The sequence below is a fragment of the Poecilia latipinna genome, unplaced genomic scaffold, assembly GCF_001443285.1.
Source record: "Poecilia latipinna isolate Pla-1442-1.1 unplaced genomic scaffold, P_latipinna-1.0 Scaffold904, whole genome shotgun sequence".
Taxonomy (NCBI): Eukaryota; Metazoa; Chordata; class Actinopteri; order Cyprinodontiformes; family Poeciliidae; genus Poecilia; species Poecilia latipinna.
Window position 1 is genome coordinate 13939 of NW_015113520.1, and position 25620 is coordinate 39558.

The 25620-nt window shown below is 39.4% G+C and overlaps 2 protein-coding genes across 4 annotated transcripts in view; one reads left to right on the forward strand and one right to left on the reverse strand.

Annotated features, from left to right (window-relative positions):
- Positions 1-336: 336 nt before the first annotated feature.
- On the forward strand, positions 337-8029 carry zmynd12 (zinc finger, MYND-type containing 12). 3 transcript variants are annotated; one of them, XM_015048821.1, is made up of 8 exons: positions 337-533; positions 2873-2999; positions 3608-3779; positions 3896-4065; positions 4441-4563; positions 5413-5494; positions 6108-6253; positions 7763-8029. In XM_015048821.1, exons 1-8 carry the CDS (start codon positions 391-393, stop codon positions 7892-7894), a joined length of 1095 nt encoding a protein of 364 aa, XP_014904307.1. In that variant the 5' UTR covers positions 337-390; the 3' UTR covers positions 7895-8029. The 3 variants fall into 3 exon arrangements, with proteins under 3 accessions (XP_014904307.1, XP_014904308.1, XP_014904306.1); XM_015048822.1 differs by having other exon boundaries at positions 6113-6253; positions 7763-7900; XM_015048820.1 differs by lacking the exon at positions 7763-8029 and having other exon boundaries at positions 6108-6493.
- Positions 8030-11906: 3877 nt separating this feature from the next.
- Positions 11907-25620, reverse strand: part of rimkla (ribosomal modification protein rimK-like family member A) — an 18166-nt gene continuing 4452 nt past the window's right edge. Inside the window, exons 2-5 of the mRNA XM_015048819.1 lie at positions 18253-18483; positions 16530-16616; positions 15280-15483; positions 11907-13806 (exon numbers count right to left, since the gene is read on the reverse strand). Of these exons, the coding sequence (XP_014904305.1) occupies positions 13286-13806; positions 15280-15483; positions 16530-16616; positions 18253-18483 (1043 nt within the window). The 3' untranslated portion in view covers positions 11907-13285. The remainder of the gene's footprint in view (positions 13807-15279; positions 15484-16529; positions 16617-18252; positions 18484-25620) is intronic.

The following is a 25620-nucleotide window of genomic DNA, read 5'->3' on the forward strand; positions in this document are numbered from 1 at the left end:
GAACCAAAGAAATGTTGATTCAGAAGACCAGACAATTATTAAATTTAGGTATACATGCATTTGGTTTATTATTGCCTGATATTAAAATATATTCAACGGTTTAAAACACTGAAGTGTTACAACAAATACTATAAAATAAAACAAAACAAAAAATAAAATAGATAACTCATGTTCAGTGAGGCCTATACCTTTTCACAGTTCATGCTGTAAAAAAGGTACCTTACCATAATTTTAAGATTTCGTATATCTCTTTTAAAAAAAAAAGGAATGCTAGCTTTTCGAGACGGCTAAAGTTGTTTCCATAGCAACCGCAAACTAAGGCGCACTGTGCTGAAATAAACCTGCGCAAACACTGAAATAAGCCTGCAGTGAAGAAGTTTTCTGGTAAAAATGGAGCCCGATGAACCTGGAACTTCGGCGGTTGCCACCGAAATAATGCCACTTGCCTTCCCCAAAGGAAAGGAAAAGTATTGTGAACTTTGTCAAAGGGAAGCGTACTTACAGTGCGCTAAGTGTCAGGTTACTTTCTACTGGTAAGCTCACTTTGTTGGATGTCTTGTCTTAACATTATACGTGTTCTAACACTGCATATATAGCCCGTGGTTTATGGGAGCAGTTTATAAATGCTGCAGTATGTTTCATTAATTTGGCAGTGGAGGGGGGGGGGAGATACACCATGTTAACGCTAGGTGGCAGTGTACGCTATGCATTGCTACAGAAAAATATCACGTGTGTTGATGTGGCTGCTGCTATGAAGGAGAGAAACAGCTGGAAGCTACATTAGTGCAATAATATTTTCGTTCACCCTCATTTTAATGCCAGAAAACAGTGTGCTTTGAGAAGTTGTTGTTTTTTTATATCTCTGTAAACCCTCATTTCGACTTTCTGCTCAGTTACAGAGCACAAGATGGTATTGGCTAAAACCCTCAGTGGCAAAACAGTGAACGGGTAGCATGTGGTGGCCCTCCCTGTGGGGATTTATGGGAAGGGATGAGCCACTAAAGCCAGTCTCATGGAGCTTACAGTCACTTACTGTGCATACTTTCCGTTAAGCCTTTATACTGAAAAAGCAAGAGAGAGAATAAAGAAACATTTTTGGTTAAATTCAAATGACCATAACAAGGAATTCAAAACAGAAAAGTACTGATAGGACTGGTGCTAATGCATTAGATTACAATATAAAGATGTTTGTCAGACTATTAACATTTTCCTGTTTTCCTGTTTAATGGTCAATATTAATTTGTAAAACTATTCATTCCCCTTGTATATTACCACATTTCCGTCTGTATGTATTTTTATTTGTCTCTTTAAGAGAAAGTAATGCATGATTGCTAACTGAAGGAGAATGAGATGTGGTCGTCAGAAAAATCTGAAAAAGGAGGTAAAGAAAAACCAGTTACCTTCTGAAGTAACTGAATTTGTGAACAAGAATTCATCTGTGTGTAAATGCAGCTGTTCTGGGAAGGCCTTAGAGATTTGGTTGAGAACATCAGTGAACAAGCTGCATCATGAAGACAAAGGAACACAGCAGACATTTCATAGATAAAGTTGTGGAGAACTATGCAGACTGTAAGAACTGCATACCTACCAAGACATGGCCATCTACCTAAATTACAAAGTAAGGAGAATATTGTGAATGAATTAGCCTCACAATTCATTCACGTGTGGATTCAGCCTTAACATGCAGTCCCAAAGGTCAAATATCATGGAGGCAGCTTATGTTGCAGGATACTATTCTCGACAAGGAAGCTGATAGAATGATGATGGAGCTAAATTCAGCCCAATCCTAATTAACCCCAGGCTAAAACATTATTGGTCACTAAGGGTTTTGACCAAAGAACCCCACCAATGAACTGTTTGCCCAATCACTAATGAGTCACAGAAGCAGGATTTTGAACTTTAAATAAGCATTTTAATATTTCTTCTTTTTTTTTTAAGCAAAACATTTTTAAAGGTTAACGACATTATTTTAATGTTTTGCTTTGGTTTTATTGCGTTGTGTTCAAAAGGTGATATAAATAAACCTGCCATATCTTTAGCAAGACAAAAACTTGAGCTACTGTGAAATGGCTTATATTAAACTGGCTAAGTCAAAGTCCTTATCTAAATCCCATTGAGAAAATGCTATTCAAAGCTTCCTGTTTGCAGATATTCTGTCCAATCAAGCTAAACTTTTCCTGTGACTTCACAATAATACACCACTTTGTGTTGGTGTCTAATGTATAAATCAAATCCATTGACGATGGCGGTCGTGTGATAACGAAAGTGAACATTTTCAAAGGGTCCACGTCGTTTTGCAAATCACTTTAGTTGCATACCTAACTTTAGTGCCATAACACTGTATTTGATCGAAATGGCCAAACAGGACGTTACATTTTTCTCCCCTCCAGCTGTGCAGACTTTCAGACTTCTGTTTGTGTCGTCTTAGTGGTGATGTGGCATGGCCAGATTTCTGCCTGCTTAAAAAGACAAATGCAATATAGAGGGAGCAAACATTCTCTGCAGTAAGAAATATGCACGGAAAGTTCAGTCAGTTTCCACAAGAGTGTGCAGATGAAGGGAACCAGTGGAACCAAATTACAGGCCAGTTATTATAGCTTTCACTTTAATGTTCCCTCCACAAACTCAGATGGCATCTTAGAATGTTTCCAGAATTCAAAAGACTGCAGCTTTTAACAACATTTTATCTCCCTGGTATTTCACAATGTTGTACCGGCCTACAATGTAACTCGCAGTGAATCATGATTCATTAGCACAACAGGGGAGGATTTCTTGGAGGTTACAAAGTCAGTTCAACTTCTTGGAACTTAAGGTGTTGGGACAGAGAGAAAAATGTCCCTTGGATAACAAATATGCATTTAAATTTCCTCAGTAATGCAGATCACCAGCAGGCTGATTGGGTGGGAGTCCATGAAAGAATCTGTCAGATGCTTGTTTCCATACGTTCCATGAAAGATATCTACGATCCGGCCGTCCGCAAGAGAAACCAGTTAAGAAAGGTAAACCAACTGGGGAATGTATATGAAATGTCATAGTTTGTGGTATTAGTGAGGTGAGAGAGAATCAGGTAACTAGACACACCTGGAAAGCGATCAACAGGGAAGACAGGACTAGAACAGGACTAAACACAGAAAACCTCAAATATAACTACACAGAAAACACAGAACATAGCATGAAAACATATTCAAACTGAATTTCTGGCTTTGTTTTGGGTATTACAGCAAAGCAACAACAATCATTTCTCTCCTTTTGTTATGTCTATCAAAAGGAAATGACCCACCGTTCCAAATTTGTATAATCCAAACTACACCGCGTTATCTCAAAAAAAAAAAAAAAGAAAAAAGAAACAGCAGTGGTAGTATAAAAGATCATTTCCTTCGGCAAGTCTCACTGCTGCTGTCATGTTTAACGGTGTGGATACTGAGTATCTTCAGAACCAGCTGAGTCTAGTTCACTTCATTCCTGCAAAATGATACTTCAGAGAAATGGGATGTGGTGTGAGATAATAACATTGGTTTGTTTCTGTGAACTGCTATGCAATCAGTTCTTGAGAGTCTGAAGAGTTGCCATGGAGCGAAGGTAACTATGGGTTTGGCTTCTTGCTCAGACTCATCTGATCAAGATTTGCAAGTTGGTGGCTCAGAGCAAGCTGTCGGAGGGTAAACACGAAGAGGCACTTCCTGCTGCCCACTGCTGCCTGCAAACCTCCATTGATCTATACGGTCCCAATACCATCCAGCTCGTCCCGGCCTACATACTGTTGGCGGAGGCCAACATGGGTAAGAGATGAGCACAAAAATGCTTCTTTGGCTCAAATTACACAGTTTCTTTTCTCTTTCTGATCATTTTATATGCATAGATGTGTCCATTTGTGTCCTTGCTTGTTGATTTCCAGGCCTGGGCAACTTAGCTGTTGTGGCAGAGCTCCTGTCCCAGGCTGAGTGGGCTGTGCTGAAGAATCCAGAATTGGGCGCTTCAGTCCAACAGCAGCTACATAGGAGCCTGGGCCACTACCACACATCAGTTGGAAACCTGGAAATCGCCCTGCATCACTTTTCAAATGATGTTTGGGTTTTATTTATTTATCTTTTTTTTACTGTTACAGATGAAATGATTAGTTAGCCCTTATGCATAACCACGTTTAATCTGCTTCTAAGTAATTTCAATAGACATCAGGTCCTTGTACATTTGTTTGTTCCTCTTAAGTAATTTGGACCAATCTATGATTAGCAGCCTTACTTTTCCTTGTAGAACTTAGTTTAAGTTCATAGAATAACTGCAAATGGTGTCGCTGCTTAAAGTCTGCATTGACCCCCTGGTAGCTAAGAAGAAACATAAATAGTAGCAAAAGAATAAAAGTAATCAAAATAACAAGGCTTACAATATCACTAAACACTGTTTTCCAAGAACTAATATGGGTGCATATGTTTTTATTTTCAGATTTACTTTGCCTGTGAGGAGTATGGTTTAGACAGCTCTGCCACCACAAAGGGATACTTTCTAATCGCTGATGTGTTTGCCAGACAGGGCAGGACGGCCATTGTTCACTCCCTGTACTCTGAGGTTTGCCCATGTACTTATTTTGTTTGTTTGTTTTCTTTTTCCTTTATAATCTGGCTATAAAGGCAAAGTATAAAGCCTTCACACTCTGGCATTTCTTTCGTTGTTTCTTAATTAATTAGAAAAACAAAAATTCAACAAAACAAACACAGGGCTTGGAAAACTCAAATAAATAATGTCAGTTTAGATCATATAAGTGGTCTAGGAAGTTTCAGAGGCAGGGAATTGCAAGTACACCTGGATACATTGGAACATTTTGGAAAAGTAAATTGATTTCCATTGTTCAGTTAGAAAGTGGAACTTGTATGTAAGTGTATTTCAGTACAGTATCAAGTGTTTATTTGTTATTTTTTACAATCATGACTAATAGTCAATGAAAACCAAAAATCTAATGTCTGATAATATTTGAATAATATATAAAACCAATAAAAATGATTTTTTTTCATGACAGAAACCTTAAGTTCTAGCCAACACAAAGGCTGACGGCTTGTAAGTTTTTTAAGACAGTCACTGACACCCTCCAAAAGGAGGCTAAACCACAAAAAGTAAGCTGACTGTTCACTGAATGTTGTGCCTAACCGTTTGAAAGGAAAATTGAGTAGAAGAAAAAATAGGCGTACAAGCAGCCTTACAAAGATTGTAAAGCAAAACCCAAGCAAAACCCAGTGACAACTACTGTACTCTACAGTGCCTCAAAAGCCACCACACACGTCATTCCTAAGTTTATCCACATAAGCCACAGTAAACAAAGCCATGCTGCATGCATCAGTTCAAAAACTATTTCTTGATTTCATTTACTTTTTCTTTACATGGTTCATGTTTAATCTAGAAATGTTTTGTTTGTTTTTGTAGGTGGCAGAAAGGTGGCACAACCATCTAAACAGTCTGCTAGAGACCCACCAGCAACATGCCGACTCATCTGTTTCCTTTTATGGTGCGTATGGTTTCCTCAGCTATGGAAAACAAACATCTAGCACTTAATGACAAAACATCCCGTTCGCTTACTTAGCGACAGCGCTCTGCAGTGAAACACAGAAAATGTCACCGTCTGTTCATCCGCGTCACGCTCCAAACTCCAGCCAGGAGCTCCATTAACATACGAGTGAACTAATGAATGAGACTAAGACGAACTGAAAAAAATAAAAAAATAAGGTCAACAGCGCTATATTTAGCTGATCTGTCTTGCTGTGCAATCCAAACGCTAAACCCCAGATTTACACTAGCGTGCTTAGAGCTGACTAGAGACCACTGCAGACACAACTCTGGCTGAGCAGCATCCGTACTGCTTGACTCTGTCACAGCTGCTGCCCTACTTATAACATAAAGCCTGTTAAGCAAATTCCCAGGCTTCATGGAATGTTTATTGACAAAAGCAGGTAAGAAAAAAAATGCTTAGAAAAACTACAAACAGTTAACACACACACACACACACACACACACACCGTTACCAGAACACTAAGGGTATTCAGGACTCTTATAACAGACTACTTGTTACTAAAGTATTAAGCACATAATAAAACGTCTGCCATTCCATGACTCTGAACTAGAAAAGGCCCAGCGGGTCGAAATGGAGGAAATGCTGAGAGTCATTTTGGAGTTCGAACAAAAACAGTCCAGAAGAGACGCCGCTCTCATTGCACTCATTGCCCACAACCTCGCCATGTTGTGGTTCATCAACGGAGACCTTCACAAGGTAAAATCACCTGATGGAGTTAGGTACGACTCTGTGACACAGTTTCTCAGATCTTCCCAGCATTGTCTGAAGATTGGATTACCGCTAATTGATGACGCCGTAAACACAAGTCGCACACCGTTGGGAGTGGTAGTGTCGCGACAGTCTGACCCCGGATTTGGCCTGCAGACTTTGCGCACTGTCTCACCTAAAAAAAAATTACAGATGATTTGATGATTTTTGAGTGTCGACCTAAAAAAAAAAAAAAAGCCTAGCTGCGACGTACCTATTCATAGTATTTATAATTAAGCAGGTCTTGACCACAGAGTGAGGTTAAATGTTAGAGGAAATCTTACAGAACATGCAGAATTGCATGCTTTACTCAAGAAGAACCGCCCCAACCAGCAGCCAGTTGTTAGAGAAATGAGACCAGGCTCTCATTTTTTTTATTAAAATTGTACTTTTTCTCTTTGTTAACTATGGAGATTATATCTTCCTCAAAAAAAAGAAAATGTCATTCTGAATTTATACCATGCTTTTATACACGATTCTGCTGACAGAATACGTTTTATCCAAATTTTCATTACCTATACATTCATTTGTCAATTTACTCCTGCAAACCTAATTGGGTTTTCTTAGGATTGCACATTATAGACTATAACAAAGCAGCACATAACCGTGATGTTGATCAATCTCAAATCTGTTGTAGTCCCCTATCTATGCTGAAGACATGCATCCCCACAGTGCAACAGCACCAAAAAATATGAAAAAAATAAAAGTAAAATTACGTTTTTCTTTCTCAAAACATTTAACAAAAGGGATGAAGTATTCATTTTTTAAATATATTTCTTAATTTTGATTGTGGCAGACTATCTTTGCTTTACTTCTGCAAAGGAATGTTCTACAACAATTTGTTCTTTTCTACACAAATCCAACTTTGTTTTACTACAATATTGCACCTTTTGGACACCACTAAGGGCTATGAATATTTTTGCAAGCCACCATTTACTCTGCCTTATTAATATCACCTTCAACATTTTAAACAAACAAAATATACTTCCGATGCAACATTGGCTGTTTTTGAGTAAAAAAATAAACATTTTAGGTGGCACCGCCAGGCCTCCGCCCACCACCAACTGAACTCTGGAATGTTCTACTACATTCCTGTCGGATTAAGGTCATGACAGTGACTCTCGAAAAGCAATAACCTTACTCTAATATTTCTGAAAATGTCTTTTGTGCTCATGAACGTTCTCCTGTTGTGTGACCCACTTTCTCCTGCAGTTCATGCTACAGATATTGCGGGGATCCTTGTGTATTTCATAATTCATATCTAATCTTATAATCAGTAACATCAACTTGATTACAGGTATAAAAGAACCAGGCATATCAGGTTGTCATTAGGGTATATAAAGTGGGTTAAATGAGGCTGGATGTGCCGTCCAGTTTCAGTGACATCATTATGTAAGTCAGCTTTGCTCTCCTGAGAGACTCTGACAGCTGCTGGGCTTGTGTTTGTTTCCGTGCCAGGCTCAGGATTTTGGCAGCACGGCCCTGCAGGCCAGCCTGCAGATACCAAAACATAAACTGACAGAACCCATCCAGGAGCTGCTGCAGCAGGTGGAGAGTCTGCAGACCGAACCACAACCTGGTTCTGATTAGCCAACACTCCTGCCCTGTCTCTTCTGTTCTTCTCTTAAGATCTGCTCCGTCTGTGTTTAGCCCCACCGTCCAGTCACGTGTGGATACAGAGAACAGACGAGCAGCTAACAAATAAAATTATTCATGCAGTTATCATTGGTTGTTGTATGTGGTTTGTTAATATATTGTACATGCAGTTCTGTGAAAAAAGATGCCTTTTTCCTTTTTTGGCGATGCTTAAAAGTTTAAGGTCATTAAATAAATGTTAGTATTAGGGGGAGGGGGGGAAACAACCAGAATAAATACAAAAATCAGTTTTTAAATACTTAAGTTCTTATTAAGAAAACAAAAATGATCCACAATAACATTTCCCTTTGTGAAACCTTTCATGCATCACGAATAAACTGTGTTCAACCTTTTTCTGGATCAGTTTCAGTCGCCTCACCCAGATCCGATTACTGTCTGACATGAACTACCGAGAGATCGCTTAACTAGAAACTAAAAGTGTGACACGGGATCTCATTAAGCTACGCGTTAGTTATGCTAGGATCCAAGAAAAATTCAAGAATGAACGAGGAACGAAGCGACAAAGTGATACCAATCTGGAAAAGGTTACGCTGTGACAGAGGAAGTAAAGATACTGATCTGGATTTTATGAACGTGGATAGTAATTGTAGCGGACGGCTTGACTTCTATAACCAGGCGTCACAAAGTCAAAAGGCATTTGAGAACAATCTATTAAAAGTATTAATTAGTGCTCACAAGACAGAAGTAGGTGACCTCGAGACTCCATCGAAGGCTTCCTGAGATTGAAAGTAGTGAAAACCACTTACATGAAACAAAAAAATGGGACAGGGAATCCAACACCCGCCTTTCAGGAGAGACCTGGAAGAAACAATGGACATTAGTGGAGAATATTGTGTTCAAACTTGTGGAGAGTAATATGGTGGAAATGTTTCATTAAGTATTATATTACCCTGATTCAGCGAAGCCACCAAATGGGATCTGTCCAGCTGCTGGACGGTTGTGTTGTTCACAGGGAGCCAATCAGTAACATTTGTTTGGAGCTTGTCCAAAAATAATTACTATCTGGCAGTAGATTTTTACAACAATAGCAACTGTATTTGGAACAGAAAGAAAAGCAATTAAAAAGAAATGGCTTAAATATGAAATTATAAATAAAAGTGAATGGTATTATATAGTCTATGATTTATTTGTGATGGAAAGCATCACTTCCTCAATGCTACTTCAGCAATCAAACTGCGAAAACATCTTGAAGAAATGGAAAACATGTATCTCCCCGAGACGCCCTTCTTTTGTTAAGATGTTTCACTTTTCCTCTCTCTTTAGGAAATTTCAAAATAGAAATAACTGTTCTGAATGAAGAGATTGAAAACAAGGAAGGCATGGCAAACATTTTAAGATGTTGGTTATTTGAAATTTGTGGTTAGAATTCCTGTTTCTAGAAACTGTTGACAGAAAGCCTTTAAGGTGTACTCAAATACAAAAAGAGTTGAGCCTTTTTTTATCAAAGGAAAGTCAGCAAATCACACCAGTTGCAGGGGGGTGGAGGGGGGAACAACAAACCTCTTGATAACTTTTGGGAAATTAATCTGAGGACTGAAGTGAAACTCTTTGGAGTCTGTGCCTCTCCCTACATCCTTACAAAATATGATCATAACTACAGCCAAACAGGATGGTGGGGATTTAAGTCTGCTTGTCATGAATCATCACAACCTGATGGAGCCACGAATTCAGAGCCTTACTAGCAGTAAAGTTTGCGACCTTCAGCTGAAGCGCACCCAGGTTACGCAGAAGAATCTTAAACTTTCTCAACAGCGATGTAAAACACTCACTTTCAGTTCTGTCCAATACTTGATGGCAGTTGTTGCACAACTAAGTTATTTAGTTTATTGGGCTTTTTCTTTTTCTTTTACCAAACACCAAGGTGATATGGGTTACTTTTTCTGTCATAAATGACAACCTTTTAAAATTGTGTTCATAGTTAGGTTACCTTTATCTGATAATTGTTTTGATGATCTGAAATATCTAAATGTGACAAAACGGGAAAACCAGGCAGAAATGACAACCATACAAATGACAATCATCTAAAAGCATGTAATAAAAAGCAAAAGAGCACATTTTCGTTGGTTTGAATAATGACTCTTTATTTTTAATCAAAAAAAAAAAACAAAAAAAAAAAAAAAAAGAGCGGGATCTGTATTTACATGATTTTGGACATTTGTGAACAACAATCTTGTGCCAGAAACAAAAAGAATAAAGGTCAATGACATTTGCTAAGACAGTTTCTATGCAATCGCGGTCATATTTTCCATCTTAGCAATCTTGAACTCCCTAGTAAATAGTTTATGTATCATGAGCGGAGAGCTGCAGCGAGTCACATAAGCTCCAATGTAGTTTAGATCTTGCAAATAAAAGTATGCTGGAAATCTTTCAGCAACTAAAACCTCCTTTGAAATGTTTAGATACGATTCTTTGTCAAAACATTCTTTGCTATGTTCTCTATTAGTGTTAACTGTACTGACCTACAAAAAAAAAAAAAAAAAGGTTACCGTTTTTTGGCATTTACATTTTTGTTCAAACAAAAACTTGAATAATTCTAATTTCCCTTTTTAGTTTCATGAGCAAATAGTTATGGAGGTTAGCACTGGACATGTAATAGTAACCTTTTTAAACAGCAGTTCACAGCTTCCCACCCAGTTACACAAGCTCCTCCACAGACTTTACTCCTGACGTCTGTCTCATTTACTGTATTTTTTCGTCATGGCAGCTGACTAATAAAGGCCAGGCATGACTGAAAACGGCTTCTGATTCTGCTCTCACCCTAAAAAATCAGAGTTAAGACAATCTGACCGCACAATCGGAGCTAGCAGGGTAATGCTGACGAGATGTGCTCTGTCATGTTATAAATTAATTATCACACAACAGGATCTGCGTGAGACGAACAAGTGTTTCTTTCCTGTCGATGGCTATTTATGCCTGGGATCTTCACCGATGTACAAGATGTACAAATACAAGCTTTAATGCAGAGTCAAAGACAAGACGGGGAATGTTACAGTCCACCCAGCGAAGTGTTCGGGATGTTGCCGGCCACACTCGCCGTCCTCGCGCGTTTACCAATGCAGACATGAACAGATTTCACAGCTTTTGATCGTTTTGATCATGTTGATACCAAACAACATCACAGTAGTGTTGTAAACGGTGTGGAGCCACTGCGATCACCCGACACGAGAGATTCAAATAAAAGCTGCCCTGTCTCCACCCCTCACGCCCCGGTTAACATGCCGAACCCTCCAGCAGGACGATGTTTGACCCCCAGACAGGAAAGTTTGGCCCACGACAAAGGAAAAGGGGGGGTGGGGGAGGGGAAACAAGCTTCACAGAGGTTTCACTTTATTGAGACAATATTAGTGCACACAAACCACTTTTTTTTTCTTCTTCAAAAATCCCATAAATTAGGAAGAAAACATGGAACAATTATGAAACAAGCAAGGAAAAAAGTGCATGTTAACCATGGTATACACCACATGTCATACTGTAGTTTACAACCTTTTTTCATTGTTGTTTTTTTTTTTTTTCTCGTTGTTGTTTTGGTCTACGTGTAAGTATGTGTTATGTTTATGACATGTTTTAAGCTTGGATGGATATTCCATACCTTTGTTGGAAGGGTCAGGACTGAGATCCAGGCTGCTTCCCTGAGTTGTGTTCAACAGAAAGGGTTGCAAGCCTAAAAAAAGATGACTATGTGGACGATTCGGGATTTTTACTTGTGCTTTTGATCAAAGTTGGCCTGTTAATATTCCCAAGTAATGGACAATACTGTCTCCTGCCTTATTCCTCTCCTATAAGGTACATAGAAGGTAAATCCAGAGGAACAAAAGCTGCAAATGATAAAGTTTTGGCTGCTGAAATCTCTGGATTTTTCTATATTCTATAAGGGGGGAAAAAAACAACAACAACAAAACAAAAACATTCAGTTAAAGACAATTTTAAAAATATATTTCCTTTTTTTCTTTTTCTTTACAAGGTGGGTTGATTTTCTTCAACAACTAACAGAGGATTTATGAGAACAATAAAAATCTAGAGTTAACATGACTGTGAACTAACCGGATCCACGACTGTTAGCACCAAATTGCAGCTTCGGAGCCTTTTAAAGTCACAGGTCTGTACAATCTAGTTTGTCCACAGTAGCTTATAAAATAAAAAAAAATAATAATAATAATAAAAATAATTAAAAAAAAGCAACCTTGGCCATTTTTTTTTCTGTCCGGCTGTTCCAGTTTCATCAGCTGCATACTAATAAGCCATGAAGTTAAATTTCGCTATCTAATATTTACAAAAAAAAAAAAAAAAAAAAACACCTCTAACATAACATAAATGTTACACACAGTTATATTTCAGGTCCTAGACATGAAAGGAAGGGACACCAGGTCTGTAAGGTGTTAGGGCCTAAGCTGATATGTTCTGTATGTGTCTGTGATGTCCTATGGCAGTGAAACATCTCTGTTCTGAGGTATATTTTGCTTTCAGGTGATGACACGACTCGAATATGCTCTCATCTTTCCTAAAAAATGTCGTCTAGGAGAGAAAATGACAAAGCTGTTTTAATAAAGTGCTAGGCATTTCGTGAGATTTTTTTAATTATTATTTTAAAAAAGCAGATAGCTGCTGCTGCTAATCCAACACACAATCTAAAATGTAAACTGAAAAATGTTGTGAAAGCATCTCGATGTATGAGTTTTAGCAGAACAGGACGACTACTTTCTGACGTAAAAGTTTGCACACCTGCAGTTTGGTCTCTCCGTCTTGTTATCTGTCATTTTCAGGAGCGATTCACTGCTAAGTAGGAACCGACAGAACGATATGCCTAGCGTCAGGGTACATTCAACCTAAAAATACTTCATTTTGCCCGCCATCAACCAAACCTTGCCACACCAGGAGAACCTTTATTTGCATTTTTTTTTTGCATTGTGAGGAGGGTTAAAAACATGGCATTTACTAAAATTCTTTACCCACCCCAACATAAAAACAAATATACACCAGAAGAGGCCAGTTTTGGCAGTTATCTCATATGCTGTATGCCTCTGTGATAAGTTGACAGCATACATGGATTTTACATGCCTCCGTGGGATTTGAAAAAAATGCAAAGAAAGGAGAGTCAGGGGAGCAGCCGTAGATCTTTTTGCTCATCAGGGGAAGGCTCCAGTTTGGATGTTTGTCTCTGCTGTGTCAGAATGTGTGATCTGTTTCTCTCAGCTGTTTTTTGTCATGAACATCTGTTTCAGAGTGATATGTGCGTAGTTGTTTGTTTCTTTATTTTAAACGAATGCTTGGACAAGTGTATGCGCAGTGTGTGTGTGATTGTGGCGTGTATGCGAATTTGTTCGATTCTCACTCAGTCAATAGCTTGATCTCATTGGCCAGGAGGTTGTTGAAGTTGTACGCTGCGTCGGCGAGGTCGGGGAGGTCGGACAGGGCAGAGGCCGGCGAGCGGCGAGGCGACGACTGCGAGGGCTCGGCCAGCTCGGGGTCGCTTTCGCTGGAAGACGAGCCCACGCTCATGTTGCAGACGGCCTCCGGCAGGGAGCCTCCGCCCGCGTTCACCATGCACACCTCGGGCTCGCTGCTGGTCTCGCTGGTGCTGGACACGACGGACAGCAGCGACATCTTCCGAGTCAGGCGGCTGGGAAGCGTGGAGAGGGCAAAGTCAGCGATAATCCCCGCCACGTCGATCCCGCAGGCCTGGTCGAAGGCGATGAAGCCCACGTTGGCGTTGGCCTCGCAGACCACAAACGAGCCGTCGTTGAGCTGCAGGAGGTCGACGCCGCACACGTCCATGCCCAGGATGTTGGACACCTCGATGGCCAGCTGCTTGCCCTGCTCGCTCAGGGGGCACATCATCCCCACGCCACCTAAACGGTCAGAGACACCAGGCCAGGTCAGTGGATACACCGAATAAACAAACAGAACTGATTGTAGCCGATGCAGTAGAAAACCATGTGGGACGCATAAAGAAACATGAAATATTAAAATGAAAGCTATAACTGAAAAACGGATTTCCTTTCTTCATTTCTAAAATCTTGTTCTGCTACATAAATAGTCTGCCAACCGATGACCTAATTATGTCACACAGCATCACATCTTCGTGCAGGCTAGCAGCAGGACTCATGCGCTGACATTGGAAATCAGCCTCATCAACTTGAGTGCTGTGTCACTTTAAGTTCTAAGGGTGAATTAAACACAAGAGTTGATTCTGCACTACCACACATTTGGAGGGATACAGTCTGAAACGCTGCCTCCCATTCACTGATGGCAGCAGAAGTGGAGTTAAAGCTTAGAGTAGGAGGAAGCTTTTCACAGATGAAATCAGGACGTGAATTATTTACCTAATGACAGTGCTGGTGAGAAGCTTGACTACACTCGTCTGGTTGTATTATTATATTATGCACATTTAGTAAATGCACTCTAACCATCTGTTTCCATGGCTCTTCACAGCTACGACTGGGTGCACAGATACACACACACAGACAAATGTTCTGATAAACACCTTTTGTAGGGTTTGTAGCCACGAGAAAGGTTTTGACTTTATTCTGGTTGGCTGTTTTTGAGGAGATATTCAATAATTTAAACCTCCATTTTTCTATTCACTTTTAGCAAAGCACCAGGATTATCACATTAAAACAGACCTTCAAAATAAAAGAAAGTACCTGAGATCTGGTACATTGTTTTCAGGTTTACAAGCCAGTTATGTGGCAGGAAAAATGTTCCCTTACTGGTCCCAATGGGGGAAAGTGAGGCTTTACATCAGCACAAACACAAATGCCAGTAAATTAAAGACATAATAAAACAGCATAAATAAGAGTATTTACATCTCTATATACCTATAAAAGTACAAATGCTCAAACATTGCACAATAGTTTAGAGCCCTTTGAAAGTAAACACTTTATGGTGGCAATCAAATACATGCAAAATAATGAAATTGCAACAAATAAATATACAACAGAACAGCTACAGAAGTGTGTGGTTTCTATGCAACTTGCTAAGGGACACTTATTCCAATATTTAAAGAGTGCTTGAATATTTGAATGTGTATAGTTTTTATTCAGTGTGGATTAAGGAAAGTTTTTAAAAAGACACAATTTCAAATATTTCTTATAGTGACATAAGAAATGCCTCCAAAAGAGGCACAAAAATTACTTCCTTGAGTGTATTTCAGCTTCTCTCTGAAACTGTATGCTATAAAAGCCACCGCAATGAAAACACAGAAGTCTGGCAAATTAAAGATCAGTCGAAACGAAGCAGAGCGGCCAACTGTACGGATGAGGTAGCGAGGTGTGCGGGGTAATTAAACGTGTGTGATCGGTGCCTCTCAACTGTTCACCTACCCAGGGAGCAGTTGCTCTGCATGCGTCCGTCGGTGGAGCAGCGCAGCATGGAGCCAACGACACGGCCGCCCACCAGCACCACCCGCACGTCGCGGCCGTGAGACTCCTTCACGTACTCCTGAAACAGGTAGGGGGTATCGTGGCGGATCAAGTGACACAGATCCGTCAGGTGGTGTTTGTCGCGCGCCAGGAACACAGCCTTGCCTAAGAGAAGGAAGGAGAGACTAAATGAGGAGAAGAAAGGAAAAAATGAGCAACTCTTCAGGCCAACGTCACACACAGACTTGTTAAAGTTAAATAAATGTTCATATATTTGCAGGAGCGGTCCATTATGAAATGCGAGTTCAGGCTGAGCGGCTATTTTGCTTACAAGCAGCTGCTCTCTGGTGAGCAACTCCCATGTCTCAAAGTGCTGACAGGACTCTCAGAGTCTCTTCTCACACAGCATAGAAGATGCCCGTTTTAATTAGCTCTGCCTCTATACTGGACCTCTGAGCTGTTCCAGCGATCAGCACTTTATAGCTGTGGGATCATGTTTCCAAAAATGGTAATTACTCAGTGTTATTATCAGAATATATTGGGAAGAGGCCTCGATGTCGAGTCAGATTATTGGTGTTGTGACACAATTATTATAAATTTTGAATTAACGCTCCAAAATGAGATTACATTTTGGTTTGGACATTTTAAATCTGTCCAATGCTAACAAATAATACCCAGACTAGACATTTGTTTACAGGCCTTAGTATCTGAAGGAAGCTGGGTTTCAACCACTGCAATGGTCAGCTAATAAGGAAACAAACAAGCATAAACATGTCACAGTTATGGTTCAGCAGTGGCAGCCGTCCAGGAGAACAACGCTACGTGATGGAAGCCTCGGCTACCGAATACCACGGTCATTTCTTCATCGAGCCTCTAACAAAGCACTAGCTATGAATAGGAATCAGCTAATGGTTCTTCATTAAGAACGGGCGCTTTGTCTTTGAGGCGGTATATTAACGGCTCAAGCCCCTTATGAACTCAGGGAAAATGATGAAGCGGAGCGCTCGTTTGTTAACTAGAAACACAGATTATTAACCCGTCTTTACAAGACTGGGTTTTGTGTTTGTGGCAGCGGCGGAGTGGTAATCATTTAACACTCTGTCAATGAATTTCATGTCAGGGTGGGCTAAAATCCCCTTCATGTGGACAATTTGAAGTGCGTTGTGGTGACCTGGGTGAATGACAGGAAAGTAATGGCCGCATCGCCTTACCTCTGTGGCCACGTGCGTTCTTCACCACCACCGGGTATCCCAGCGGCTCTGCCTCGTCGATCATCTTACGGAAGTTGTCATGCCCCCCTGAGAAATGCCCATCCAAACACACACACACACACACACACACACACACACACACACACACACACACACACACACACACACACATTAAAGTACATTAGGAGCTGCTCTTCCTCCTGTGACATGGTTCACACATCACAGCCAATCTGGCAGGACGAGCAGGGGGGGTGGCGGGGAGAAGCACGTTGCCATGGAAACAAGAGTTACTCAAAACAGCGATGCTGTAGGAGTGCTGCCTGTGCTTGGATCTGTTGCCTTGGTTTGCAGAACAGAGGAGCAGAGTCACTGACCGATGCATGTCATGTAAGGCAGCCAAGCATATCTGACAGTGATTTATAATGGCGGCTTGTTTTGCGATATGCTTCGGCTTCCTGCTTTGAATTGGGGAGGGAATACAAAAAATAAAAAAAATAAAAAAAAACAAGGTTACATAAATGAACGTTTTCTCATTTCCCACCCCTGATGAGGTCTCAGAGTCTTCCTTCTCCTGCCTGCACTTACCTGGCATGCAGTCAAAGCAGCAGATGCAAACAACCCTGTGACTTGGCTCTTTCCTGGTGTGCTAAATCACATGTGTTTTCACTCAAACAAAAACACAAAAAAAAAAAAAAAAAAGTGCCTGAAAGTGTGGAGGGAGATAGCAGATAACAAATCAACCGGTGAGCTGCTATGGTAGTCACTGGTAGAAGCAGCAAAGCAATTGCATGCTTTATTTTGGAAAATGAAAGGGCAAGGGGAGGTGCTGGTGGGGGGGCTGGTTACATAAGCTCTCCAGCTGCTCTGCATGCATGGCCTGGCCTACTGTGCTCAGAAACACATGGAATGTAGGCCAAAAAGCCCCCGCTCATTCTTTTTTTCCTCCCGCTGTCTCTATCCTTCCTTTTTCTGCTCTCATGAAAACCACAGTAAAGCAGTTTTTTTTTTTAACACAAAGAAATGTGCACTGTTAGAAAAATCCACAGCGCACGATAAATAAACACGAGAGGCTCTGCTGTACTCCTCGTCTTCTTTCCATTTATCAAAAACTTGAATTGTTAAGTTTGTGTTTAAGCAGGAAATGCCTACGCAGGCTTTTAAAGTGCCTTCCACAACGGTTCATACACGGTTTTCTCAATGTTTCACAATTAAAAATCTGAAAAAATCAGAAGAAAAGCTTCCCGCAGCATGATGGTGCTTCTGCCATGTTTCACAGTGCATTTAACAAACTCTACAGTGTTGGTTTTTCTCCATAATCAGCACTTTGTATCTATAGTCTATTAGATTAAAGCCCAATAACATACAATAAAGCTTGTGTTGGTCATTTAATACTGTGACAAAAATTTAAGCGGTGTGATTACTTTCTCAAAGCACTATACAATAAAAATATAAGGTTTCATAATGAAGCTGAAGGAGAAGCTTCATGATGAATTTTTACAACTTCTTACAAGAAACCCTGGTTTTATCTACACCAGGTTTTATCTAAAGAAACATTTCATACTTTTTCCACAACTCTTGTGCAATTTGTTCCTTTAATGGACTTCAGGTTCAGAACATGGTCACCATAATGTTTGTTCTCATTCTGGGAAGTTGTAAAAATTGTACAGAACCTTGCTTTGCTTGTTGTTGTCATTAAAGAAGGTCTAAAAAAAAATATTTTTACCGTAAGAGTAGGTGTCGGGAAGAGGGACCCCATGGCCAGCCAGTTCCTGAAAGGTCCAGAATTTGTTGACACAGTTGAGTATGGCCTGGGGCCGGTTGATCAGCCGGCAGCCCATCTTCTCCAGGTGGCGCAGCACGGTAATGTCACTGTCCGACTGCACCCAGGGCGTGGGGACTCGCACTAGCACCACCTGAGGATAAGATGTCACCAATTCCTGCTCCACCCGCAGACCTGGAGGAGGATCAGGAGGAAGGGTTGATGAATAACGGATAAGAAATGACTAATATTAATCAAGAAATGGGTGAATATTGATGTTTACAGTGGCTAGATGATTGTTCAAAGGTTTAAATAAAAAAGTAGTTTAACTCTCAAGCCAAAAAATATGCAAGAACTCTTAGGTTTTTGTGCTTTTCCTATTTTCATCACAACAGAGCACATCACCAGCTGGAAAACACACGAAGCAGAAAACATCAAACTGCACAATCTGCTCAACATCCTCGGTTTTTGTTGCCGTTTGACCCTCTGTTATCTAGAAACTACAGGTGTGAGCAAAACGCATGACTTGTTTTCTGTGTTTAGACGTCAAAAAGCCACGCAGCTGTATTTACACATTTATTTTCCTGGTCACATATAAAGTCTGGAAAAAATGTTTAAGGGCTTGGATGTCTGGCGCAAAAAAAAAAACAAAAAACAAATAACTCCACCTTTGGAAAATCGCATCCAGACCCAGGTTTTATAAGAGTAGGAGTAAGTTGGTCAATATAGAGGCATGCAGGGACTGCAGCGAAACATGCACAACCCGATGATGCATGTTCTGAAAGTCCCTCCTGCCTTAGCTCTCAGTAGTACTGCAATATGCAGCTCATTGAGCAAGAACTAAATAGCTTTCGTGATATAATGGATTCACTAATCTGTGGATTCAGTGTACCTCTGAACCGCTGAAATCCCAGGATTGCATCTCTTGATTTTAAAATATGCACTCAAATAAAAATATCCATGATATATTGGGCTATAATCAAGTCCAGTCTTCCATACCTTGTTTAATATGCAGTGGCATTTGTAAAAATACATAGTTGAACACTTAACAGCAATAATTTTGGTTATTTAGCTTATCAAAAAACAATATTTTATTTTTAAAATAATTTTTAAAAATTATATTTTCACCATGTTATCCATTTATTTATTAATGTCACAGTTTGAAGCTAAATATTTAGCGCCAGACTAAAAATTTTGTTAGCAAGCTACATACTTAGTTTTACAAACTAAACATTTAGTTAGGCAACTAAATGTTTGGATGAACACTAAATATTTAGGTTAACAAGATAAATATTTATTTAGAGAGCCAAATAGTTAGCTTACAAGCTAAATAATTAGCTCCAAACTAAATATTTGGTTAGCAAGATAGTTAGCAAGCAAATAATTAGTTGGCTAACTGAATGCTTAGTTTGCTAAATAATGTTTTCGAGCTAAGTATTTAAATTGAAGCTAAATAAATATTTAGTTGGTAAATTAAATATTTAGTTTGAAACTGACATTTGTCACAGTTTGAAGCTGTGACAAGAATGATTAACATGGTGAAAATATTAATTCCCATTTTTTCCTCTTATGACCAGCTAAATAACACAAATTATTACTGTTAATTTATGTCTGTGCAATTTCACACACGGCACCCCATAGTTTAATAGTCAAATACCGTCTTAATGAAAATGGTGACCAGGATCTAAAATGTTTAGCTCTGCTTTATTGAAAGTCAAATCGACCTTGGCTTCCAATGCCTCAGCCTGACACCACTTTTTTTTCTCATGCAAATTCGAGCCGAGGAACAAAAGGCTATCTGAGCACGTCTGAATTGGTCACTGATCAGCCGTTTCAATTCAGGGTGGAATGAATTGACAAGGGGGGGAGTACACAATCCTGTGAAGTATATTGCCGGCGAAACAGAAACTACACAGATTTGGCTCAAAAAGAACCTGTAAGCTTCTTTCTAGCGCCAACACCCTTATGAAGCCTCACAACAGAATCACATGAGTGCACTGCTTTGATATTTGCAGCACAGATGGCATATTCATCGGCCATGGACCACAGTTTGGCAGAATTTCATTGGAAAATTATTGTATTTTTTTTTTAGTTGGCACGCAGGAAGATTTTTCAGCCTGTGATCACAGCAACTCGTTTGGACGACTGGAACGAAGATGTGTGTATTTGCAAGTTCTCCGAGTCCAGACGACAGGAGGAGAAGACACATTTGCACAATGCATCCACTATGATGCGAGTTTCAGCCCTCTTCCAAGCTGCAGGCTTTTCAGAGACGAGACAAAACATGCGGAGATCGTTAGAGGTCAAGAGAAGCTGACGTGGGCAGATGAATTTGAGCGTGGATTTTTTTTTTTTTTTTTTTTCCATATTGTTTAGTGTAAGCAGGTAAAAAGAGGATGTGATTAAAGATAAAATAAACACCAGTCAGGAGGGCAGTGTTAGGAGGGAATGTGTCGCATTAAAATAGAAGAGCATGAAGAAGCCATGAAAAGATCCCCGCCCCTCCTGTTTCTCCTCGTCCTCGTCCCCTTCCTCTTGACGATCTCGGCAAAGAAGCGGGAGGATTCATTGCCTCTCTCCATTCAGCACTCTCGCACACACTGGTGGTTTTTGCAGGCACCATGAGTGCTGTTACAGTGGGAAGCGTCAGGGGATGTGCTCTCATGGTTTTTGACAGACAGTATTCACAGCGCTCGTCTCCGTCTCCAGGGGGACCAAACAGAGACCAATGAGCAAGCCGGATGAATCAGCCCTATTCATCAGCACGAGTGTGTGTGTGCTTTTTGCTGTCTGTCATGTGACCGTCATAAAAAATAAAAAAAAAAACTAAAAAAAAAAAAAACTTTGCAATTTAGTTGGATAATGATTCGAGAACACAGTAGTGTTCTAGGAAATACAGTCGGTTTATGTTAAAAACCGAGAGGGCTGTGTATTATTGTTGGTTCCGCCGATCAAACTGTTTCCACTTTATTCAACGGACTGTGTAGGTTCGTCCCATTTCCATCCTGACCAACAAAGCTTTAAAGAATAGCAGGCATTCTATACATGCCGCTGTAACGTCACAAAGCAGACTGACAAACGCTGTTCCAGTGTGTCCGGCTGGTCAGTCATGTCCATCCTGAAAGCACTGTAATTCACGGTCCAGTCTGACTTAAGCTTACTAAACCCTTTTTCTTTGGTTTGATAGCAAACTAAAGAGCTGCCTGTTTTAGCTGCCATATATGTATATATATATATCTTCATACCAGCAGCAAACATGAGACCAGACTAAATTAAAGAAATCCATGGATTGTTTTAATATTTACATAATTTAAATTAAGGCACTGAAAACACTGTAAAATGTGACTAAAAATGAGTTATGAGCTACACAACACCGAAGGAGCCGGGGAGAATATTAATTACTAGATGCTACGCTATACTAAAGAGATTGTAACACTTTCAAATTGTGATATTTTTATGTACTAACACCTACGGTAACTGGTTGCTTGAATAAATGACAGATTAGGATACGTTTTATCCTTGTACAAAGCATGAACTGATGCCTGGTGTCAAGTAACAGCAAGCAGCTCAATGTCAAAACAGGCCTGCTGAAAAATTGCTACCTTATGCCTTGGAGCACTTTTAGTGAAATGCCAGAGTAAGTGTTGCACTAACTAAACTGTTTTGAGGAGCTGCCAGAGAATGCATAATCCCATTCAGAAAGACAACGTTTGGTTAATATTAGTTTAAAGCTTCACTTAAGTGACATTCTGAATCTGGACTTTTTGCGTCCAAACAAAAAGGCAAAGCTTTTCTGAGGATCACAGCTGTTATCGTTGGATATTTTTCATGACAACTTCATCATGCACATATTTTTGCTTACGTTTAGTCGTCATTTAATCTTTGCAATTTATAATGTTTAATTATTAAGATATTGTTTCTCAAAGTTATATCCTATAGATGCAGTTTTACATCAGGGCTTGCTAATAAAAAAACTGGCCTGAAGGCAAACTCTGGTACATTTTTACTGAACCTCTCAGCTGTTTATTAATGAATGCATTTCTGTCACTTACAAGAAGACAAAGAGCGGTACTCACTATTGTTAAAAACATATGGCAACATGAAACCTACCAGTGTTAAGCAAGGAGGAGCCGACTGCTCCTGCAGGCCTGACTTACTAACCTATTAATATCAGCTTGTCACACTGGCATTACTCTGTAAAGAACGGAATGAGATAAAATACCCCGAATAGCCTTGTTTATTTAAAAATCATTTCTACACTTAGCAAGTGTCCATTCTATAGTTTTTTTTCATCCTATAGGTTTTTATTTTAAGTTTGTGTGAAATTGAGATATTGTATAAATGTTAGCGATAACATTATAGCTATATTAATCAAGATGTTTAAAATTTTTAAAAGTGGTAAGAATAATTCCATCTTTTTTTTTGTTGCTTCAAATAAAAGCAATTTAGATTAGTAAACAGATATATATATATATATATATATATATATATATATATATATATATATATATATATATATATATACACACTGCTCAAAAAATAAAGGGAACATTTCACTTTAATTTTGTGTGTGGCTCCAAATCCAGGCCTCCATTGGTTAATAAATTTGATTTCCATTGATGATTTTTGTGTCATTTTCTTGTCAGCACATTCAACTTTGTACAGAACAAAGTATTCAATGAGAATATTTCATTCATTCAGATCTAGGATGTTATTTGAGTGTTCCCTTTATTTTTTTGAGCAGTGTATATATTTCATTAATGCTGTGATAGTTTGTACTGGCTTATGCCTTTGCAGCTCTGTTGTTTATGATAACGGAAATTCATTTAATCTTTAACTATGTAATTTTGTAAATTAGGTATTAGTAATCAATATAACTTAGATGGAGATTGAGTAGACTATTAAGTAAATATGGACTTGTGTTAGCAGACTAACTTACAGAAGAACTTAGTATTAAAAAAAAGAGTATTGTAAGTTTTTTACCTGTAATGTAAGCTTTATTACATTGTAACATGGCTGGTTGTACAGAAACATCACAAATTACTCGCATTCCAGCTGAAGCAATTACTTTTGCATTAGAAAATATAAAGTTCAAAGGCTTTAAGTCTAGTAATCATGAAGCAAACACTGCTCTATTGGCTACTTGCAACCATACAAATTCCTTATCTAAATGCTTGGTCAAACTTGGATCATATGATCAGAGGGTAAATAGTGTGATCCTTTTCAGCAGCGAGACTTTCAGTTAACGGTGATTTGGCGGTCTACGCTGCCTTTCTGATGTCATCATAACCAATTAGAGACACCAAGAAACAAGCACAAGTATATATTTAGCTTAGTTTAAGAATAAATATGGAAATGTGTGGTTTCTGAGCAAATGTATTTTATGTCTAGATAAGAAAAACAACAAGATAGGAGCTTATTTGCGAAAAGCAATAAAATGCAAATGGATCCTTGTTGGGCTCAATGTTATCCTCAGCAAACTGGACTACATTTGCAACTTGGTCAATAAAATAAGTCACATCACAGCTCTGCAATGAGACAACACTAAGTAACTGAAACATAACATCTGTCTGAATAGACTGAATGTGTAAAACAAACAAACAAACAAAAACCAATAAGTCCCTATTATGTAATAGTTGTTACAAGTTGAGTCAATACTTCCTGAGAAATAAAGCATTATTTTCATAACACTACTGATGCTCACACAGCTTCCGGTGGTGAACAAAGTTCATGGTATCTCAGTCTTCCATGTTCACTGGCACAAACATGCTGCATTTATCATCAGCGGGTAATGCTACGCCCACTGCCACGCACCAGGAACACAGAGGCTTATGAAAACCATTCATGTCAGGGCTTTAAATATATCCAATCATGGGATGTGAAATGCTGCTCGCAGACTGGGCTGCTGGGTTCAGCTGTTTTATGCCAGCCGAGGTTATTCGTCATCAAAAACAACTAGTGTTGCTGCTATTAGAGATGCCTCCGTCTACATTCGCACTGAAATCACTAAACTGGGCCAGACTTGGATTGTAAGCTGGTCCTGTCTAATTTATAACCCTGGTATGTCTTTGTTTATTCTGCTCTTTGCTCTAGTTTTGCATCCCAATCCACGTGTATTTTCATGCAGTGCTGTAGAATCCAAAAAGTCCTTTTTTTTCCAATCTAGGTTTAAATAGTTGATCTACAGGATCTATGGTTAACCCATTCATATAACACATGCATTTTGTGACTTCCCACGTAGGAAGACTTCGTCACAGACAATCTGTCCACTTGTTCTTAATCTGTGATGTCAAGCCAAGGCTCAAGAGACATTTGTACGAACACTTAAAGCCAGTATGGATTACCAGCCAAACTAAGAACCCTGTTTGTGAGGATCCCACTAAGCCACAGATCTGGACAGTGATCCACCTAGAAAACGTGAATTAACCCATGTGATCTCTCAATGGGTATTCAGGACATTTAAACATTCCTATTTAGTTACAGATTAGCCTGGTTGTTGGGTCAGATTGCTTTGTGTCTGCCTCTTTCCAGTTTTAAAGATGCCTGGTAATTGCATGCGCAAATCGTCAACATGGCTGACAAATGCAACAAGCTCGTTCGGCAGGACGATGTGTGAGACCCATCCCAACCCATCCTGCATTTTCTCCTGTCTATTCACCCTCTGCTAATTTCAAACTACAGCATTTATGTGCTAATTTAGACCCTCACACCTCTCATCCAGTGCCCCAGCCCCACTTCACACCATACTCACAAATTCCATGTCAATCTGTTTATTTTAAAGTTGCTCTTTGGCACTATCAGTCTACCAAGGCCTTCTGCTGCATATGAAATGTTTTGATCCCAGATACAGACTCCACGTTGGCAATGCAGACATACCAGTCAGTGATCAACAACAATTGACAGTCAAAATATAGTCCTGACTGCTCCTTTACCAAAGCCCTTTCAAAACTATGTTTCAGTTTGATACATTTTAGCCAGGATCAAATTAGACTGTACTAAATTTGAATCTGTCCAGATTGTACTGGACTGGCTACATTTCAATACAACGAACTGGAGCCGTTTATCTTGAAAAGTCCTTGAGATGACATTTGTTGTTGATTAACTTTAGCTGTGCACACTAACTGAAATGAATTATGAGCAAAAGCCTTGAAAATATCAACATATGGTGATGCTGTAGCTGCATTGAGGTAAGGTGCATTCCCTGATTATACATCTGAAATAATTGTTTGAATTAAGAACACTTTATTTCAGCAAATGCAACCCCCCCCTCCAAAAAAAAAAAAAAAAAAAAAAAAAATTGAACCTGCAAAAAAATAAAAAAAAAAAAACCAA